Consider the following 20,991-nt stretch of genomic DNA (forward strand, 5'->3'; position numbering starts at 1 on the left):
GAATATTGAAGCTGGGACCTCCGAAGAGCAGCAAGGTTTTTTTTTTTCTTTCTTTCTTTCTTTCTTTCTTTCTTTCTTTCTTTCTTTCTTTCTTTCTTTCTTTCTTTCTTTTTTTTAACAGCTGAGGCGCCTCTCCAGCCCCAAGTGACGGTGCTTAACTCTTAAAGTTCCTCATCAACCTATGCCAGATTTTTCTGTTTATGCCAAGACCGGTTTGGTTGCTTGGTTCCTTAACTAAAGGTAACCAAGAATCTCTCCTAAAGTAAAGCATTAGGAAATAATTCACTGTGGCATTGTAGGGGCTGCCCCAAACCTTTCACCTAATGGCCTTGACGTCTGGTGACGTTTGTGTTGTTATAGTGGCAGCTGCTGAGTGCTTACACTGTCTCCCCACTCCCTTGAAGCCCCAGGGGGGCCTCACTAATTCTGAACAACACTAATCAGGTGCTGCCTTGGCTGTGTCTCAGTATCTGATTCCTGATTCTGTTAACCCTTCTCCAGCAATTACCCAGTGATCTTCTGTAAGCCCTGCGGTGTTAACTATAATGAACAGCATAGTTTTCATTCAGCTTAAAAAGATCTAAAGACTCACTGGGCCCAGCATGAACTGGCTTAATGTGGACTTCTCGTGGTGAAGGCGTCATATTTTATGTGGAAGACTTGTAGCTGAGCTCTTCATAGGAAATTGTAAATTCTGTCCTTCGAGCTACCCCTTCTCTCCATCAAAAACAAAAATAACAAAAAGCTGGCCAGGCTTTTAAACTTCCAAGCCATTCTATAAGTGGCTAGAAAAGACTTCAGGAGCCCCACGGTTCCATTTCCTTCCCTTTATCAAACCCTCTGCAGTGGGTTAAACTGAGAACACTGGTCGGCCCTCAAAAGCAAACCGAGGGATTAAATCAGACACCATCAACATTTCTGCTAACATTCTGGGGACTTGATCCATCTTCATTTGCCAGTTGAATTTCATTTCAGAGTGGTATGTACATTTTTTATATTATATTTTTTTTAAGAGCCTAAACCCAGGGTGTTTGGTTCATATTCTCTGCAGTATAATCCTCATGTTTGTATAGTTCTGTCCCCTGCGGAGCACATTTATGTGTTTTCACACCAGATCCTGAGGGAATCAACATTGCATTGTCTCCTTGGGCCATATGGGCTGCAGTTACTATGTCTGTGTCTGTCTGTGTCTGTCTGTCTGTGTCTGTCTGTCTGTGTCTGTCTGTCTGTGTCTGTATTTACCGTCTCTGAGCTCTGTAAAGTCTGCCGAGCTTTGCTGATGGCTCTTATTGTACCCATTAGTGATAGTGTTGCTGTCCCAGCACTGCAGAACCTGCATGGCTACCTTCCCTGCGTCCGTAGCAGAGCCACCTTCCTTGCCCAGCATGGGCATAGTGTATCTCAAGTGAGGCAGGACCCGGCATTGCTGGCGCCACTTCCAGTTTCATCCAGTGGACTGAGGAGCCAGGCGCCTCGGTTCTCTCCCCGATTTCCTTCTAGGAACCAGGCCTATGCTTAGTGTTCCCAGCAGAATTCTTTTGTATCACCTGCTTAGAATCCCTGGTAGGCCTCTCTCTCTCTTTCCATTTTATGGATAAGCTGAGGTTCAAAATACTCAAATGAGTTCTGTTGTCACAGGGGTAGGAAGAAGACGGGAGCTGTGGAGGCTGAGCTTCTGTGTCCCTAATAGGGCCAGGCCTGCACAGCCCAGAACAGCCACAGAAGATTCCTTCCTTCTTGACTTCCTTGTGATCTCAGCTTGGACAATCCTGGGCAGGGATGCCGCTCTTCTCCTTTTTGCTGAGTCTGCTCTTGATTTCAGGTCTGGTCTCTGAGGAAGAAAAACCCTACCAGGGAACAGAGACCGCCCCCGCCCCCTAATCTAAGGGCACAATGGCAGCCTCAGCCCCCTTGAGGAGCCTGGAGGAAGAGGTGACCTGTTCCATCTGCCTAGATTATCTACGGGACCCCGTGACCATTGACTGTGGCCACGTCTTCTGCCGCAGCTGCACAGGTGATATCCGCCCCATATCCGGGAGCCGCCCGGTGTGTCCGCTCTGCAAGAAGCCTTTCAAGAAGGAGAACATCCGGCCCGTGTGGCAGCTCGCCAGTCTGGTGGAGAACATCGAGCGGCTGAAGGTGGACTCTGGCAGGCAGCCGGGAGAGCTGGCCCGAGAGCCACAGGACATAAAGCTGTGTGAGCGTCACCAGGAAAAGCTGCACTACTACTGTGAGGACGATGGCAAGCTGCTGTGTGTGATGTGCCGCGAGTCCCGCGAGCACCGGCCCCACACTGCCGTCCTGGTGGAGAAGGCTGCCCTGCCTCACAGAGTGAGTCCTGGGGCCAGAGAGGAGGGCTGTTCCGTCTGGTGTCCTGTCTGCACCGGCTCAGGACACTAATCTCTCTCCACTGCTTGTCTTTCCCCAGGAGAAAATCCTGAACCACCTGAACACCCTAAGGAGAGACAGAGAAAAAATTCAGGGCTTTCAGGCCAAGGGAGAAGCTGATATTCTGGCTGCGCTGGTATGTGGAAGTCATGGCTGAGCAGCAATGTGGCCAGGGAGGGACCAGGAAGGTGGGGAGTGTTTCTAGGAGTGCTTTGAAAGTATGGGTGCTAGGCTGGCTTTAGGCCAACTGGAGCTAGCACAAAGATGGGGAAGGTTGGCCTGCCCTGTCCCTGCAGGCGCTGAAGAACCTGACTTTGTGCTCTAAGGGTGAAGGTGTGATTTCCTGGGTAGAGAAGCAGCTGGGGGTGTTTGGGAGGGGGTGCCAGCTTCAGGACAGAGGAAGTGACAAGGACGGTCTGAGCAGCTTTGATTGACGTTGTCTTGGACAGTACAGAAGACTGGTAGGTAGCACATTGTGTGTTCTCGATTAGACAGGTCAGGAGGGACAGCTGATAAGGTGAATCCAGTTCTGGGGGAGTGTATGTCGGGAAAATGGGCAGTGGGGGGATTCTGGGGTCAGGCCTAGTAGTGTGTGTGGTCAGGCCGTGAAAGAGAGACTAAAGCTAGAGAGAACTCAACTCCACAAAGGACCTCTAGGTCCTGGTGTGCTTGGATACCCTCATCTATCAAGAGGGACTGAGGACTCAGGCAGACTCCAGCGTACAGGACAGGACTCAGTCCCTGGGTACTCATAGTCCAGCCCCACATGGAAGGGATAGGGTGCACTTAGTGCGTCCAGGGTAGTAGGGATGCTGGAGGGGGAAAGATTGAGCATAGACGTCATCCCTCACACAGAGCTTCCTGAAAGAGGCATTTGGATGCTATCTAGAAGGGTGAAGTATCATCAATGGGGCACGCTGGCTACCTTTTGCTCTAAGACACACAGACTGTGACAGCAGTCAGGCAGAGTTGGCTTTGAGAGCAGCGAAGGAAATGGACTGATTGACAGTCGTAAGGAGAAGAGAGTGTAGCGGGAACACCCCGTGACTTTCTACCTCAAGGACTAGGAGTCACAAGCCAGAGTCCCCAGAGGATCGAGCGGGCCCCAGCTCTCTGTCCCACACACATCCCCACCCCCTGCCTTCACAGACGAAGCTGCAGGAGCAGAGGCAGTACATCGTGGCGGAGTTTAAGCAGGGCCACCAGTTTCTAAAGAAGCGGGAGCAGCACCTGCTGGACCAGCTGGCCACCCTGGAGCAGCTCCTCACCGAGGGCAGGGAGAAGTTCAAGACCCGGGGCGTCAGCGAGCTTGGCCGGTTGACTCTTGTCATCTCCGAGCTGGAAGGCAAGGCACGGCAGCCTGCTGCGGAGCTAATGCAGGTGAGAGGCCCCAGGGCCCAAGTGGGAGACAGGGTAGGGCCTGGCTGCCACTCTTATCTGGCTTTTGAAGAAATTCCTCCTCCTGGGTCCTCAGCTTCACTGTCTAAAATAAATAAATGGGTATGGTAGTCTTATCCTGTCTACTCCACGTGAGCTTAAACACTGACCTGGTATCACTTCAGAAAAGTCACCATCACCTACAAAAAGTGTCAAAATCACACAGTGCCATAGAACTGAAGGTCTCTGTGACATGAGACCTCCATCAAGCCCGCCTTGTGACAAGACACATATTTGTTGTTTTTGAGACAGTCTTACTATGTCCTAGTATCTGTCCTGAAATTAAAGGAAGTCCTCTGTAGGCAGAGACTGCTCATTCGTTTCCCAGCTGCCCAGACCCGAATAATAACACAGAAACAATATTAATTACAGCACCGTTTGACCAATCATTTAGGCATATTTTTAGCTAACTCTTACATCTTAAATTAACCCATGTCTATCAATCTGTGTATTGCCACGAGGCTGTGGCCTACCATCTGGCGGCTGGCATCTTTCTCTTTCAGCAACTACGTGGTATCTCCCTGGCTTCATCTGCTTTCTCTCTGTACCTCTGTTCAGATTTCCTGCCTGTCTTTACTCTGCTAAACCATTGGCCAAAACAGCTTCTTTAATAACCAGTGGTAATAAAACATATTGATAGCATACAGAGGGGAATCCCACATCAGTCTTCCTGTCTCAGCCTTCTGAGTGCTGGGATTGTAGATGTGGCTGAGGTAGGTCCTTATATGGCTCTGGAGATGAGGCAAGGTTGAGCTATGGCTGCCAGGATCCCGAGGTGCATCTGAGGGGAGGCCAAGTGAAGAAGGAAGATAGATGGGAGATTTCTTGTGGACACTGGGGCATCCTCCTAGAGAACAGATTGACAGGTATGAGAGGTGCCTCAGGACACGCTGTGAGAGCAGGCTGTCAGATTGCACTGGTACACCTCTTCCTCTTACAGGGAGGGATGGATCCTCCCTCCTTCCCTTATAAGCCAGGAAAGGAGCAGTCCACTCGTTTCCTCTGACTCTGTGGTTTGAGGTAATGAACCTTTCTGCCAGCGGGAGGACACACAAAGGTCTCTAGGAAACCGGATTCCAGGCCAACGGCAAGGCACAGTAGTAGCCAGGGGTGAGAGGCAATGACGCCAGTCCCTAGCACAGGCTGCATAAACAGGAGGCCTCTCTTTGTAGCACACTGAGCCACAGGTAAAAGGGCTGGCTGGCCCAGGCCCTGGGGCAAATTAGGAATGAGGTCCAATTTGGCCAGGTATCCTGCCCCCAGGCTTTGTACTGTTCTCTTTTGTCCCCTGTTCCCCTGTCTCCTTCCTTTGTTCTATCTAGGTAGGCATTGCCTCTAGACTCTAGGTCACTTGTCTCCTCTCCCTTATTCCACTTCTTTCTTTCCCTTCAAGGGGCACATCAGGCTCCCAGCAGCATGTCCATGTGTGGATGTGTAAATATGAGTTGTGAGTGGAGCAGCTGAGTGTGCTGGGGTCTGTCACCAGGGTGTCTGTCTAGAGAGTATTTCCCCTGATTCAGGGCTCTTGCCCCCGAAGCTCCCACGGTGGCCAGTGCTGAGGAGAGAAAATGGGGTTTCTGTTTAAAAAACATGACGCAGAATGCTGGTGTTAGCAGATTTTGTCTGTATTTGGGTTTCCCCGGAGCAAATCCCTTCAACCTTCTGGAACAAGCCCTTAACTGCCACAGTTTGGCGACTGCGTTTGTTTCCCAAATTGTCCCTCCCTGAGAAGCCAGCCTGCCCTCTGCCCATCCCCCTCCACCCTCTAACTCTCCTAGCACCTGTCACTAACACAATATGATGGTATATATATTTTTATGTTGATTTTTTTTTCTCCCTCTCTTGTCTGCTTCCCTCTGCTAGGATGCCTGCTCTACACAGGTAGGGATGTGTCTTTTTATTGCTACTTCATACTTGTAGATCAGTGCTTGCCTGGCACAAGGAATCACTTAGCAAAGGTTTGTGGAGTGAGAGGAAGGTGAAAATCAGTCAACACAGAGAACGGTGAAGGCTTCAGGTTCAGCAAAGCAACATCTCACGAGATGTTCCCACCCTCGCTGTCCTTCTGCGTGTCTTCCCCTCATGCAGACTGCACCACTGTCTTCCTCCTGCACAAGGTGCCTGTCCTTAGTGATTCTTGGCCAGCGTACCCACTGGGTTGCTCTGAAACAGTCATGGGATGCCCAGCTTCTCTCTTGTGCCCCCTGCTGTCGTTTCCAACTCTCTGTTTCACAGCAGCCAACAGGGTGACCACAATGGGCACCAGGGTGACCTCTGCTGTTTCTATCACCTCCTACCACCACTTGCCAAGGAGCAGCCAAGTGACTGGTCACCTAGGGTCTCTGCTAGCTGCTGCCCAAATTGCTCATATAGAGCAGAAGTTCCTTTCTGTCTTTGCAGCAGTTCAGAGGTGTGAGTCTGAGACATCCATGAAGTTCAGAGGTGTGAGTCTGAGACATCCATGAAGTTCAGAGGTGTGAGTCTAGAGACATCCATGAAGTTCAGAGGTGTGAGTCTAGAGACATCCATGAGGTCGTCCAAGACTTGGTTTATTTGCCACTGTCTAGTCTTGGGGGTATTGTTCTCAGCCGTGGCAATCACTGTTCAAAATTCAGCCAATGAGAAGAAAGGAACTAGAAAGCAATTTTTTTTTTTTTTAAGAACAAGAATAAGCAGTCTTGGTCTTTCCCCCCTGATCCCATTGGGACTTAGTCACATGACCAGACTTCATTGTAGGGAATGTGGGAAATGTAGTTTCTTGATTGGTCACATGTCATGCCAGAACTTAAGGAGTTTATAATATTATAAAGAAGGAAAAAGGACATGTAACATGGCTTAGCAGGTAAAGGCATTTGCTACCAAGCCTGGTCACCTGTGATCAACCCACAGAACCCACATGGTGGAAGGAGCGCCGAATCCACCAAGTTGTCTTTTGACCTCCACGTACATACATTGTGGTATACACACACACACACACACACACGTTTAAAAGCGGGGAGGTTGGGGAATGGGTGCCAGGGATAGTTGCCTTTTATCCCACTGTGCGTAGAGTAAAATTCGCCACCGTCACCCCATCCTGCCTGCTGTGATCTGGCCCCGCCTCCTCTCTAAACCGTTTCCCATTTCTTATCAGTCTGCACCCGGCCAGTACTTTATCATTCTTCAAACCTTAGCTGAAGTGTCTCCTTGATGCCAGGTCACGTGCCTCCTCTGGTTATTTCTGCCCTTGTGTTGTTTGTTCATTTTATTTTATTATGTGTTTGGGTGTTTTTGCATGAATGTATGTCTGTCCACACTTGTGTGCTTGGTGCCTGTGGAAGCCAGAAGAAGGCATTGGGTTCCCTGAAACTGGAGTTGTAGATGGTAGTGAGCTGCATGTGGGTGCTGGGAATCGAACCTGGATCCTCTGAAAGAGCAGCCAGTGCTCTTAAGCACTGAGCCATCTCTCCAGCCCATTGTTTGTTTTCTAGCCCCTCTTGGTTGTCGGTTCCCTAGGGGAGGAAGCCATGCATATTTTGTTTGCTGTTGTGCGCCTGCCTGTTATATGGTGTTGACTTATGGATGCAGTTTTACTTAATTCACTTTGGTGCTTGCATTTTCTTTCTTTGCAGGACAGCAAGGACTTTGCCAACAGGTAAGAGTTTCCTTTGCTCATTGTTACTCTCCTACTTCTGTGGCCATGGTCCGTGTAAATGATGGGGAGTGATAGGCAAGGCAGCCCTGTTTCATCCCATGCCTTTAAGAAAGAGCCATCTTTGAAGGCGAGAGGCTGTTCTTTCCCCATCCAACTGGGCTCGCTGTCTTCACCAGAAGCACAGTGGGAGAGGCCAAGCCTGGCTCCTTAGACAGAGTGCACACTTGTGGGATCTGCTGGTGGCCTTAGGTCCTGGTTTTGTCTTTAACCAGCTTTTCCGTCTCTTGATTAGGGATAATCAAGACTTTCATGCTTGCTTTATAATTGTCACAGACCCTGGCAGAAAAGCAAGAAGAGCCAAATGACAGGTTGTTCTGTCTGTCACGTTCTCAGGTACCCACGGAAGAAGTTCTGGATTGGGAAAGCCATCCCTCACATGGTTAAGAGGAAGGCAGGAGAGTTTTCAGATAAACTTCTCTCTCTGCAGCGAGGCCTGAGGCAGTTCCAGGGTAAGCACTGGGGACAGCACCAAGCTTGGAGGTTTCCTAGCTCCTCACTTCCATTTTCTCCCATTTCGTCCTTCCAAGGAGCTCTAGTTTCTGCATCTTCTCTCTTTGGGATCTCCAGTGGAACCCTGTCCTATAATTAATACCAAGTAAGAAATAGGTTCATGAGTTTGCTAGTCTGAAGCTCATTTCCTTCTTCATTTTCCTCCTTAGGTAAGCTGCTGAGAGACTTGGAGTATAAGACGGGTGAGTAAACAAAACACTCCTCCCTGTGGAATCCCCTCTGGTGTCGCCCGAAGGTGGCCCATGCCTTACATTTCTGGTTACTGTGTAGTCTACAGTGTTGGTGATGCTTTGACGTCACAGGTCACACTTCTAGTCCTTCTCGTCTCCCTGACCACTTGGTCCTTTCAGAGCCAACAGCTGTGGAAGCCCAAGGCCAGAGGTCATCCTACCCAGACCTGTGCTGTGTGTGCTGAGTGCCTCTAGGGGACACCCTTCACAAAGACTGATGTAAACAGTACTGTTTGGGTTGTGCAGTGAGGCAGCACTGTGGACACTGGTCGCCCCTTCCCAGCCCGCCATTGACACACTCTTCCTTCCTCCGTTTCCCCACAGTGAGTGTCACCCTGGACCCACAGTCGGCTAGCGGGTACCTGCAGCTTTCAGAAGACTGGAAGTGTGTGACCTATACCAGCCAGTACCAGAGGGATTGCCTGCACCCCCAGCAGTTTGACTGTGAGCCAGCGGTGTTGGGCAGCAAGGGCTTCACCTGGGGCAAGGTGTACTGGGAAGTGGAGTTGGAACGAGAAGGCTGGTCAGAGGATGAGGAGGAGGGGGAAGAAGAAGAGGAAGGGGAAGAGGAGGAAGAAGATGAGGAGGCTGGCTATGGGGATGGATATGAAGACTGGGAAACAGATGAGGATGAGGAATCCCTAGGGGAGGAAGAGGAGGAGGAAGAGGAAGAGGAGGAGGAAGTTCTGGAAAGCTGCATGGTGGGAGTGGCCAAAGACTCTATGAAGAGGAAAGGGGACCTGTCCCTGAGGCCAGAGGATGGTGTGTGGGCCCTTCGGCTCTCCTCCTCAGGCGTCTGGGCCAACACGAGCCCCGAGGCCCAGCTCTTCCCAGTGCTGCGGCCCCGGAGAGTGGGCATCGCCCTGGATTATGAAGGGGGCACCGTGACGTTCACTAATGCAGAGTCGCAGGAGCTCATTTACACCTTCACGGCCACCTTCACCCGGCGCCTGGTTCCCTTCCTGTGGCTCAGGTGGCCAGGAACACGCCTCCTGCTGAGACCCTGAGTTCCAGAACCCGCCTAGGCCACACTACAGAGTCTACAGTTCTCTGAGACTCAAGGACTCTTGAAATGAAGAAGGGTTGCCTGGATCCCATACCTGTGGAAGCTTCCTTTCTGTGGGATCCCAAAACTGTGTGACGGAGGAACGTTCTTGGCCAGAGCAGGAGGAGGAGGAGAGTCGAGGGGCATCACATCCAATCACACCCATGTCCCCACTGCCATGGCCAAGCTCTCCCAGTGCCGTCGCTCCGTCTGTATTTCTTGTTCTAACCTCTCACCCCCCTGCCCATTTCCTCTGGGATCTCCTGCTCTGAAGACCAAATGACCCCCTCCTTCCTGAGCATCCATTTGTCTTGACTCTGTGTTCTCTGTTGAATTAGGGGCAGCATCAATATCATTTTCTGGTTCATTTGTCCAGTGCTCATAGGTATTGAGTGACATCTGAAACCTTTTTGCTGTCCTCAACTTGAGGTTTACTCTTTCCCGACTCTTGCCTACCTTCCCTGGCTTCTTAACCTCACTTTTCCTACCCCACTAGAGTTAAATATCTGAAGAAGCGAGAATGAACATAGTCCACACCCACTGAAGTTTCCAAGGCTGTGTGAGTTTGTGTCCTGAGTGCTGGTGGAATCATCCCCTGGCGTAGTTAGCAGAGCTCATGGCCTCCTAACCCAGAGCTGAGCAGGTGGAACTCCCCAGGGCCATCTGTGTCTCCGAAAGCATCTAGGTGCCGTGACTCAGGCAGCAACCGTGGTTAATAAATTACCTCTGCAGAGTAGTCTTTGTGAAGGGAGTTTTTAAAACAATCCCAACATCTTGCTCTTGATCAGTGATCTAAGAACACTGAGGCCAATACCTCGGAGGTCAGCACTACTCCTGCTCAGGGTCTCCAGCTAGTGTCTCGGGACAGCTTTAGGCCTCTGTTGTTGGCACCAAGTAGTGTCCAGAATCACTGTCTTAGGAGCTGGGTTGGAGAGGGAAAACCCCCGCCCTAGGTCTTACTGTGAGGGGAGCGCGTGCCGTGTCTCCCTGCTGACCCAGCCCCAGCCCCTGTGTTCAGTCACCAGTGTCCACAGTTAGCCAACACGATGCCCCTCTTTTTATCGTTAAACGTTCCACATTTCCTCTTCCTGTCCGACTGTTCAGCTCCTCTTTGCTCTTGAGAGACTGCTCCCAAACACCGAATCTTGGTGACCGCAGAGTCACCACTGTCTCAAGACCGAACACTTTGTATCACATGCTGCCTGAGCCACTAGTACACGCACAGTGACTCCCTCACCACCCTTTATTTCCTGGAATTAATCATCTTCTCTTCCTTCTCTTTTAATTCATTTCTTGTGTCTTTATTACTAAATAAACTACAAGTTCTTTTCAATGGTCAGAAATCTCAAGACAGTCCTCTGGTGCTGTCTCCAGTTTTATCTTGATGCCTCTGAAGTGACCTTGAACCTGAGTCATTGATTCCTCCTCTGCACACAGCTTTTTAGATCCCCTTTTGTTATTAGACTGGGAAGTTCGGGGATTTTTTCCCCCAAGGCCTCAGGCCAGGTTAGCCACAGTCTCCTTAGGTGGCTGAAGAGGACCTTAACCTTACAGCCTCTACCTTCTAGATTCTGAGCTTTCAGGTAGGTGCCACTATGCCTAGTTTACACAGTGCTGGGGACTGAACCCAGGATCTCATGCATCTTAGGCAAGCACTTCCTCAGCTGCATCCCCAACCATGGTCCTGGTTCTGGACCCTATGTTTCCTCTCTCCCCGTTTACTGTGTTTTGGTCGCACCTTATCTAATAACTTTTGATTTTTTTTTTTTAAATCTTCAAGTATCTGGAACTGTTTATCTCACTTGTACACTGAAGGGATTCACTATAGGATTATTCAAAATAGTTTTCCTTCAGAACGTCAGAGGATTGCTTCACTGCCTTAAGCTCCTGTCGTTCAGAATTCCCATGGGGCACTCTGCCTCGTGATCTTTCTCAGTGGCCCGTTTCTGTTTTACAGAGGGATTTGAAAGTCTTTATCTGTATCCTTACTCCACGTACTAGCACATTACACACTGAGTGGTACATTTGGATGCTCACACGTGTGCGTGCACACACACACACACATACTCACACTCACTCACACTCACACACAGAGAACTTACATACATACATAAAATTAAGGGACTGGACAGGAACTCAATATGAAACCCTCCGTAGCCTGGAACTCACTATGTAGACGTGGCTGGCCTCAGACTCTGGGTGAGATTTAAAAGCTTATATGCTGCTGCACCTAGGGGAAGGAAAAAATTGTTTTACAAGCATCTGAGGCAACCTAGATAAAGGTTTGTCTTGGCTCAGAGTTCTGAAGGTGCGGTCTATGGTCATCCGTCTCAGTGCTTTTGGCATCTGCCATCAGCATATCCTGGCAGGCCTGCTTGACAAAGCCACACATCTCATCTGTTGGGAAACAGTGAACCAGGCTCCCATAGTCCTCTTCCAGAGCACAGCCCAGTGACCTAAAGACATGTCACCCTGCGAACCAGTCATTTAACAGAGGCCTTGACCATCAGAACTGTAGACTCTTGCCTGTCCTAGTTCAAAGTTGTCACAATGGATAGATTAGACACAAAACACATAGGCCTGTGGGTAACATACTTTATTAAGACATTGAAAACCTGTACAAATGACCTGAAAGGGCTTTGGGGCCCACCCAGAGTTGATGAGGCCCCAAAACATACCCAGTTTTTGTGTCCAAAAGCCACTATAAATTAATGCAAGCCAAACAGAGTCCTGGCTGCCCTACACTGATCACTCTGAAGCTTTTATAGGTTTTTTGTTTGTTTTCTTTTGTTTTTCCCCTTCTGAATCCTGTTGACTCATAGCTTACTGGTGTCCAGGGTGTAGCCTTCCTTGCCTGCCTCTGCTCTTCACTCGAATAGGACTGCAGGAAGCTGAATGTACTCAACCCAGATTAAAAACCGCTGTACAAGACTCCAAGACACTAAATTCCAATCCCACTTTTGAAGGCTAGGGACAGAGCTGGGTCCCTGACTTCACCTCAGTCATTCAAAGTCAGGCAGGAACTTGTTTTCCAGGTGAGGGAGGAATAGAGATGACAGTTGGTGCGGTGGTATGGGATGTTTGCAAGGTCTCTCATCCTGCCTGGTAGTCCAAGGCCATGTCTACACGGTGAAGCACAGCTGTGCCCCCAGGTTCAGGACAGGTGGGTGCTGACCAGCTGGAGCAAGAGCATCCAGTCACTGTCCTTGGTATCCAGGGTCTGCTCGCCCCACATCCTGGCCACCTCGGGGCCCACTCCTGTGGTGCAGCTGACCTTCAGGTGGGCGTTACGTCTTCGAAGAAGATCAGGCTCGGGTTTGTGGTCTGAGGGTTCAGAGTGACCTCACACCCGCACTTCCAGGATGGAGCATTGTCCATGCTGCCTGCTTCTTAGGCCTCTGTCTCTGGAGGACAGATGTGACAGATGTGACATCTCTGCCTGAGGATTTGCTTCTTATTAAAGTGAGGTGGCCAGGCTACAGTGCAGTGCCTGGGACCTTGTTAAAAGACACAGAATCTCGAGCCCCACCATAGACCACTCGAACAAGAGCCCGTATTTTAACCAGGTGTCTGGATGGCATTTCTACACTAACTTGAAGTAGGGATCAGTATAAGAAAAGGCAGGTGCATGTGGGAACAATTAAGCTCCAATTTGAAAGTAAATGTTATTTTTGCTCCTCCCTCTCCTCTCTTAGCACCTTTTTTGTGGTACTGGGACTTTATGCATTCTAGGCAAACCAGCTCTAGCAGAAAGCTATTAATACAGCCCTAGAGCCCACCCCAGCCCCAGAGAGTGTCAGTCGCTAAGGCTGACCTGAAACTAACTCAGAAGCTCAGGCTGGCCTCGAACTTGTCGCAGTCAACCTGACTGCCTCTAGTTCTGGGATTGTAGCTGTGTGCCACCAACCCAGCAAAATGCTAGTTTTTGCATAATATACAATATTAGTTCAAATTTATGGCAATTGTAGCATAATTCTAGGCAATACTCGGGGTTTAGTACATATTTTGAATGACTATATAGGTAACTTGACAACATCCATCAATCACTATGTGTCCAGTACTGTGCTGAGTTCTTTGTAAACATTAATTTATTTAATCCTCATATGGATTTATAGTGTAGATTGTTCTTGTTTACATTTTATGGTGGAGAGAAAAGGTTTAATAGTCTCAAGACCCCAAGCAGTCAGGGTCCAGTGAGCACATTTCATTGCTGTGTGTGGCCATGGGTGCAATGGATAAATGGGGCAGAGCTTCCCTCCCCAGAGCCCTTGCGCATTACCTGAATCTGTTTCCAAATGATGCATCAAGTTTTCTGAGGAAAGAAGAAATAGAAACGTTTGTGAGATTTGCTATCTCTTACAGTACTTCCAAGGGGAGGGTGTCCTGGCTACCGTGTGAGGACAAGGACAGAAGAGAAACTGCCTCATTTTCCTGGACTCTCAGCCCAGTGTCTCTATCCTTACTCCCTCAGTAGAGTGAGGTCTTGTGGGAAGGTCTGGGGGAGGAAAGATGCTTAACCCAAGCTGTTTGCTGATTTTTGTTTGAGTTTCACTGTATAGTCCAGGCTGGCCTGAAACTTGAGATTCTCCTGCCTCAGTCTCCCTGGTGCTAACATTACAGGCCTGCTTGGTGGTTTGAACCAGGTTTTGAAGATGGGGAAAGATAGAGACAGATGGAAGGGTAGAAGATTCCCTTTACCTGAGAATGTCCTCATCATCTTTGGGAGGCCAAGTATTTTCCTGTGGAGGTTTCGGATCTTCTTAGCAAGATCAGAGGAAATGGCCTCTGGACTCACAAAAGTCTTTGTCTCATACCTGTAAAAAAGTTGGAAATCAAACTTAAATTCTACAAATAAAGTACTTCATTTTATTTGTGTGTGTGAAAAGCCCTGGTTCTTGTTCATTTCAGTTCTCATTACTCGTTGGCTATGTGACAGCATAAATCCTTCTCCTCTCAGCTCCCCATCACAATGTAAGACTGCGTCCTTCTTGACTCAGTTCTAACATTCTTTGAGAAGCACATTTGGAGACACTTTCAAATGGCTTTAGGTGCTAAAACACCAGTAATATCATGGATTAATATTAACTTCTGGGAGCTGGACAGGCCAAACCGCTGAGTTCGGTACCCAGCATCTACAGGGTGGCTCACAACCATCTGTAATTCTAGTTTCAGGGGATCTTCCAGCCTCTTCTGGTTTCTTCTGGCACCAGACATGTACACAGTGTGCAAACGTATTTGCAGACAAAATGCCCCTACACATAGAATGCAACAGACGTATTTGCAGACAAAATGCCCCTACACATAGAATGAAAGTAATTTTTTAAAAATCTGGATCATTCTAAAGCCATGGTTTTTATAACTGCCTTGAGAGGGAAAAGTATGTCTCAAAAACCAACATACCAACTTACTTAGTTACTTTGAGATAGGGTCTCTGTAGCCCAGGCTTGCTTCAAACTCATATCCCTCCGCCACAGCTTCCCAAGTGCTGGGATTAAAGGCATGAGCTACAAGGCCTAGTTTCAACCCATCTGTTTACTGATTTTAAGCTGTTAGTGGAGAACAAGTGGCTACAGTGTGTTCCTGGTTAGCTGTCCACAAGGGAACAGATGGATTGCAGTTTCTTCAAGATGTACATAAAGAAGGCAGGATTAGAGAGGGCCTTACCTGCTCTGGTTGAGTCTGACATCCTACAAAAGAAACACAAAATATGCAGTTAGTTTCCACATGGCCTTTCCCGTTGGCTATGCTAGGTCCTTCTGTCTTAACATCAGCTGAAAGTTCCTACCCCTTCATTACCTGCCATGCATTTCACTGCTCTCTTGATATTTCCTGACTAGTGTAGGACTCTGCACCCAGTTCCTTTGCTCTGACTGCTCTATTCCAGCTGCATCCTTAAGTGGGTGCTGCTCTCCCATGGAGAGCAGAGACCAGCCTCAATTCCAGGTTGGAGCTGATGGGCAGGATTGTGGTCACCACCACAAAGGCATTGATGGAGCTCTTCCTGCGCGCTGGGCACTGTTCTGAGCACCACCCATGGGTTATTTCTTACATGGTTTACAACTCCACGAAAGGATGCTGTTATCACCCACTGCTTAGAGAAGCTAAGAGACTTCCCCACGTGACATAATTGGGAGAGCTGACACTAAACTCAAGATTGTCTGATCCTGGTCATCGTTACAAGGTCCTCATGCATGCCTTGGGAAATTTCCAGTCTTTTGGGCCATAGAAAGCACACCCTCCCCCAGCCCTTCTCAGCGGAGATAATCCCCATTTCCTTTTCCTGCCTTTCTCTGTCACCTCCCAGTTCCAGCACAGTACCACCCTTCTTGTGGAACGTCTGCTGTCCCACAGGGTGGTAAGATTGTGGAGCGTCGCTCACTTGCAGAAGCTCACTTGCTGGTCGCTGACACTTCTCCTCCAGCTCCTCAACCTGGGCGCCCAGGCGGTGCACCTCCTGAGAGACCTTAGTGATGTACTCTTCCCTCTCCTTCCAGATCTGCTGTTCCAGCCCCTCCAGCCTGGTCATCAGGAGGTGCCTCTGGTCCCCAAGCTCCTGCTTCAGCCTTTCAAATGTGGCTTCTACCTGTTGCTTCTTGCTTTCAATCTGCGTCTGTGAGGATATGAGGAGGGACTCAGAACTGGCCTCTAGAAGGATCATCTGTGCACTTATTAAGAGAAACAAGGAATAAGCAGTTTCAAGACACATTTCTTCAAATAATAACAATGGTAGGAAGCGATAGGTCTCAAGTTGAACTTGCTGGTGATAAGAGCTGTGCTGTTGTCTTAGCCAGGGATTGTAGTCATATTAAACTCTTAGAGCCACACTAGACTAAAAAAAATCCTTTTTAGCTTTCTTCTCTGTTACTGTGATAAAACGTAACAAAAACTAGATTAAGAAGGAAAGGGTTTGGGCTGGAGAGATGGCTCAGTGGTTAAGAGCATTGCTTGCTCTTCCGAAGGTCCTGAGTTCAATTCCCGGCAACCACATGGTGGCTCACAACCATCTGAAATGACATCTGGTGCCCTCTTCTGGCCTGCAGACATATACACAGACAGAATATTGTATACATAATAAATAAATAAATAAAAAAGAAGGAAAGGGTTTATTTCATCTTATACTTCCACATCACATTCCATCACTGAGGGAACTCAGGGCAGGAACTCAGACAAGAACCTAGAAACAGGCTGTGAAAAAACGCGCCTAATAGTTTGTTCTCCATGGCATGCTCAGCCTTCTGTCTAACCAACACCACCTGTTCCTGTGTAGGCTGGACCTTCCAACATCAAATAATTCATTAAGAAGACGTCCCATAGACGTGCCACGTACAGCCAGTGCGATGGAAGCATTTTCTCAACTGCTTTCTTTTCCCCTCAATTCCTCACTTAGGAAGGGCTCCCTCTTCCTCAATGACCCTATTTTGTGTCAAGTTAACAGAAAGCCAACCAGCACTCCTACCACATCTTTAGACTCATGTGGAATAACTGTACTAACACCTTTCTTTTCTTGAGATATATTTCCATGTCTCATGTAGCCTAGGCTGGCTCATTTCATTGTTTAGTCAAGGATGACCTTGAGCTTCTCACCCTCCTACCTCTACCACCCAAGTGCTAGGATCACATCAGAACTGCCATTTTATTCAATACAGGGATTGAACCTAGGGCTCCATGATTCTAGGCAATCAGTCTTCATACTGAGCTATATATCCAACCCAATGACAGTAATCTCATAGAGAAAGATTAAGACAAAAGGGAATTGTGATCAGTTACCCTCTATGAAGCATGTTTTGGTGGAATTTGAGAGATGCTGAAGAGAGCTTTCTGTCTCAACACTCTGCCTCTTTGATCAAAGTATCAGAAATACCTAGTGTGTATTTTCCTTTTGATAACTGCACCGTGAAGGAAAAGGTGAGAATCAGCAAAATCTAGCTACTTAATTAATTCATCCGCTGTCCTCAGGACCTGAACCTAGACACTAATGGACACCCCCCATAGGTGTCCCAGATGAAGGTGATGTTTCCAGTGGATACACTGGGCCAGGAGAGCCATGGACACAGGTCAAGAGACCTAAGTTCTAGTCATTTCATCATGAATTTGAACTTTGCCACATGGTGTTGGTACCTCAGGTTTCCCCTGTATATGAGAAGAATAACGTATTTCTTGGCTTCAAAGACATCAGAACCACCTCCAGCCTCCATGTCCTGAGACACCAGATGCCTTTGTGAGGCTGCAGGAAGATGAAATAGAAAATGCTGAAGTTCTTCTCGGCCCGGTAACAGACTTCCCTAATCTTTGAAGGAAACTCCCAAGGGAGCAGCCTGAGGATGTAATTTAGTTGGTGCCTAGCGTGCACAACCCCCTCGGCTGGATATCCGTTAGTCATAAACAGGGTACGGTGACACATGGCTGTAATCCCAGCACCTGGGAGGTGGAAACAGCAGGATCAGCTAAGTAGTGAATTTGAGGCGAATCTAAGCGATGTGAGATCCTGTACCTAAACAAACAAATGAGAGCAAAGGAACAGAAGCGTGGTCTTTACCAGGAGCTCTCGGAGCTTCTGATCTTCTTCACATTTCCTGTCCTCTATCTTGTCCCGCTCCGTCCTTAGAGCTTCTAACCTACTCCTGAGACGATCCTGCCAGAGAGAGGAAAGCATAGGGAAAGCGGTCCGTGAAATATCCAACTGGCAAATACCGTGTGCTGTGTTGTGGACGCACCACTGAGGCGCGGAGATTCGAATCCTTGACCTAGATGGTGATCTAGGTCAGGAATTGCCCCGGGTGGCACTGTGGAGATGGAAAAGTGTGTAGTGTGTATGCCAGCAGGGAGACAGGAGCGAAGAGGAGGGCTGAGCGATGCCTTTAGCAAATCTCCATCCCTTTTCCTTCACCCACCCTCGGCAGGCAGGTCCCCATCCTGCCCGCCTCGAAGCAGCAGCTGAGCTCCTTACCCTGTAGGGTTGGATGGCTTCGTCCAGGAACCCCACGGTGTGCGCCTGGTGGGCGGGGCTCTCCCGGCAGAACACGCAGAGCAGCTCCGCGTCGGTCTCGCAGAAGAAATAGATTTTCTCTCCGTGCTCCTCGCAGCAGGTCTCGCCTAGGGCACCCAGGGGCACTGGAGTCACTGCGGGCTGGGTTTGCTCCTCTTCTTTCTCCTGACAGAGCGGGCACAGTAGCTGGGCCCCCATCGGGGTGCGCGGGAGGCAAGGTAGGCAGACAGAGTGTCCGCATGCTATGGTCACCGCGTCCTTCAGGGGCCGGGAGCAGGCAGGACAGGCTACGTGCTGGAGTCCCCGCAGGGACCTGGTCGAGGGCATCACCGTGCCTTTCCCTGCCCGTCCACACAATCTTCAGCTTCTGTCCACTCCAATTTCCTTTCCCTGAGACTGAGTCACTTGTAAGTGCGTCACTGTCAGAGAGGCAAAGGAATCCGGGGCTGAACGAAAGGCAGGAATGTCAGCTCAGCAAAGTTACCTGGTCTGCCTCAGGCACGCCCAGAACCCTGGGCCACCACCCAGCAGCTAAGCAGGTCCAAACTCCAGGACGCCTTGACTACCCAGCGTTTCCCAGTGGCAGGCAGGAGACCTAGCTCTCCCCTCCTGTTGCCTTCTGTCCCTGGGGTGGGGAGCAGCGTATTACACCATGAGGTCACTTGGAAATGGGGTTTCCTGGAATCGCTTGGCCACAGAGGGGTGGGGCCGTTGGGGAGGAGCCGCTTCCTGTCACGCTGAGCAGGTGAGAGCCATAAATTTCGCTCTAGGAGGCCTATGGTAGCATCAAAGTCCAGCCCGTGGTGTTGAGAGTGACTTCGAACTCCAGGCCCACAGCACCTTCCTCTCCCGGGCCCTTCCCTTCCTCTTCTGCCTCTCTGCCTCCCCTGCTGGTGCCATCGTTTCTGTACTGTTACTGGATTTCATTTTTAGGTGTTTTTTTTTTTTTTTTTTTTTTTTTAAATAAAAAGGTTTGTGTGTGTGTGTGCGCGCGTGCGCGTGTGCGTGTATGTGTGTTGGGGTGTGCCACATGTGCAGGTTTTCTCAGATGGATCCCTTGAAGTTCAATTTCCAGGCAGTTGTGAATTATTCACATCCTATTTGAAAGTGCAACTACTCTTAATAACTGAGTCATCTTTCCAGCCCTTCGATTTTAAATTTTTACTAATTTTCGTTTATTTTTTATTTTTAATTCTTACGTGTATGATTGTTTTGTCTGCCTTTATGTCTTTTGTCTGCCTTTATGTCTGTGTACCACTGTGTGCAGTGCCTAAAAGGCCAGAAGGGGGCATTGGATGCCCTGGAACTGGAGTTACACATGGTTGTGAGCCTGAGATGCTGAGAACCCAGCCTGGGTCCTCGGCAAAAGCAGCAAATTCTTAATCCTTCAGTCGTCTTTCTAGCTCCAGCAATATAAATACATCCCCTAAGCGATTACTCCAGAACTACATCCAGTTTAATAACAACCCCGTGGGACAAATGTGGAGGAGGAGGTGCATGCTGAAAGGTAGAAAGAGTTTCCAAAGGTCAGAGAGTTTGACAGCTACAAGGCTGGGACAATGGAGTGTTTGGATTCCACCCTGTGCTCTTCCCATAGCTGAGACAAAGGAGCTGCCAGGGTCCCTAGCGCTCACCCTCCCTGTGAACAAAGCCAGGCCATCCTGCTCATCTGATTTGCATGTCCACGGCCCCCCTTCTGCCCCACCTACTCCCCCAGCCGCACACCCCTCAACCACTGTCTAATTCTGGTTGAGCAGTGGTACGTGGTCAGCCCTGGCTGAGGTGTGCTGTATGTATAAAAGACTTCACATAAATACAGAGAAATGTGCAAGTTTGCTAGTATTTATGTTGACTATATTCAAATAATGTTTTGGAAACATTAGAGCAACTTAAATATACTATTGACATTTACTCCTATCTTTCTTTTCTTTTTTTTTTTACATTTTTCTCGACCTTTATTATGAGAAGAATCCAAACTTATTGATACTGTGAAGGAACATTAGCACAAATACCTTTTGTTCTTTTTAACTATGTCCTCTGCGGGTCACCTGCTTTCTCTTCCATAAATACAACATATATATCTCTTCAGAATAAGAAATTCCTCCACCCAACCACAATGTCATTAAGAATTTTAACAGGAATCAGTGTTAAGTTTACCGATGAATAAATTTAATGGGTAAAGGCACCTGCTGCTAATCTGAGGACCTAAGCTCTTTCCCCAGAACCCACGTGGTTGAAGGAGAAAACTGACCTCACAAAGCTGCCCTTCATGTTCTACATTCATGCTGGGAAACCAGCACCCCACATACACACACACACACACACACACCCCACTACACACATACACACCACTACACCTCCCCACTACACACACATATACACACACACCACTATACACACACACACACCATTACACACATACACAACACTACATACACCCCCACTACACACAAACACATCTACACACACTACTACACACAAACACACACATACACACAAACACACCACTATACACACACACACAAACACACACAAACACACACACATACACATCCCACTACACACACATACACACCCAACCACACACACACACACACACAAACACACATATTAATAATAACTAGATAATTTAAAGGAAAAAATTAGCAAGTTGTCCCAATAATGTCCCTTTATAATTCTGTTCCACTGTGACTCAGCTCAG

At 48.7% G+C, this 20,991-nt stretch overlaps 2 protein-coding genes across 13 annotated transcripts in view; one reads left to right on the forward strand and one right to left on the reverse strand.

The window, feature by feature from the left end:
- The window catches only part of Trim26 (tripartite motif containing 26), a 27,277-nt gene extending 13,104 nt beyond the window's left edge, over nt 1-14,173 (forward strand). For 6 of the 7 annotated variants that reach the window (XM_087898623.1, XM_087898622.1, XM_087898619.1 and 3 more), the window contains 8 exons: nt 1,823-2,331; nt 2,429-2,524; nt 3,538-3,768; nt 5,689-5,706; nt 7,437-7,459; nt 7,853-7,968; nt 8,179-8,211; nt 8,584-14,173. In XM_087898623.1, coding sequence (XP_087754749.1) covers nt 1,894-2,331; nt 2,429-2,524; nt 3,538-3,768; nt 5,689-5,706; nt 7,437-7,459; nt 7,853-7,968; nt 8,179-8,211; nt 8,584-9,266 — 1,638 coding nt within the window. In that variant the 5' untranslated portion in view covers nt 1,823-1,893 and the 3' untranslated portion in view covers nt 9,267-14,173. The remainder of the gene's footprint in view (nt 1-1,822; nt 2,332-2,428; nt 2,525-3,537; nt 3,769-5,688; nt 5,707-7,436; nt 7,460-7,852; nt 7,969-8,178; nt 8,212-8,583) is intronic. The other variant, XM_087898624.1, reaches the window with a different exon arrangement.
- Nucleotides 11,885-18,951, reverse strand: LOC125403125 (E3 ubiquitin-protein ligase TRIM15). 6 transcript variants are annotated; one of them, XM_048438335.3, is made up of 7 exons: nt 18,252-18,940; nt 17,841-17,936; nt 15,684-15,914; nt 14,969-14,991; nt 14,003-14,118; nt 13,584-13,616; nt 11,885-12,708 (listed from the first exon to the last, which is right to left on the reverse strand). In XM_048438335.3, the coding sequence occupies exons 1-7, from the start codon at nt 18,615-18,617 to the stop codon at nt 12,695-12,697; spliced, it is 879 nt and encodes a 292-aa protein (XP_048294292.1). In that variant the 5' UTR covers nt 18,618-18,940; the 3' UTR covers nt 11,885-12,694. The 6 variants fall into 6 exon arrangements, 5 of the variants coding, with proteins under 5 accessions (XP_048294292.1, XP_048294290.3, XP_048294291.3 ...); XM_048438333.3 differs by having other exon boundaries at nt 11,885-13,616; nt 18,252-18,945; XR_014998418.2 differs by lacking the exon at nt 11,885-12,708 and having other exon boundaries at nt 13,594-13,616; nt 15,698-15,914; nt 18,252-18,946.
- Nucleotides 18,952-20,991: the final 2,040 nt, after the last annotated feature.

The sequence above is a fragment of the Myodes glareolus genome, chromosome 18 (genome assembly GCF_982192425.1).
Source record: "Myodes glareolus chromosome 18, mMyoGla1.1, whole genome shotgun sequence".
In the NCBI taxonomy this organism is placed as follows: domain Eukaryota; kingdom Metazoa; phylum Chordata; class Mammalia; order Rodentia; family Cricetidae; genus Myodes; species Myodes glareolus.

Bases quoted from the DNA above. Each gene is read 5' to 3' on its own strand.
- LOC125403125 (XM_048438333.3), bottom strand. From the start codon at position 18,617: ATGCCCTCGACCAGGTCCCTGCGGGGACTCCAGCACGTAGCCTGTCCT. The intron at 17,937-18,251 runs GTAAGGAGCTCA...TCTCTCTGGCAG, and splicing joins AAGCCATCCAACCCTACAGG to GATCGTCTCAGGAGTAGGTT. The intron at 14,992-15,683 runs GTGAGCGACGCT...TTTCTTTTGTAG, and splicing joins CAGCAAGTGAGCTTCTGCAA to GATGTCAGACTCAACCAGAG.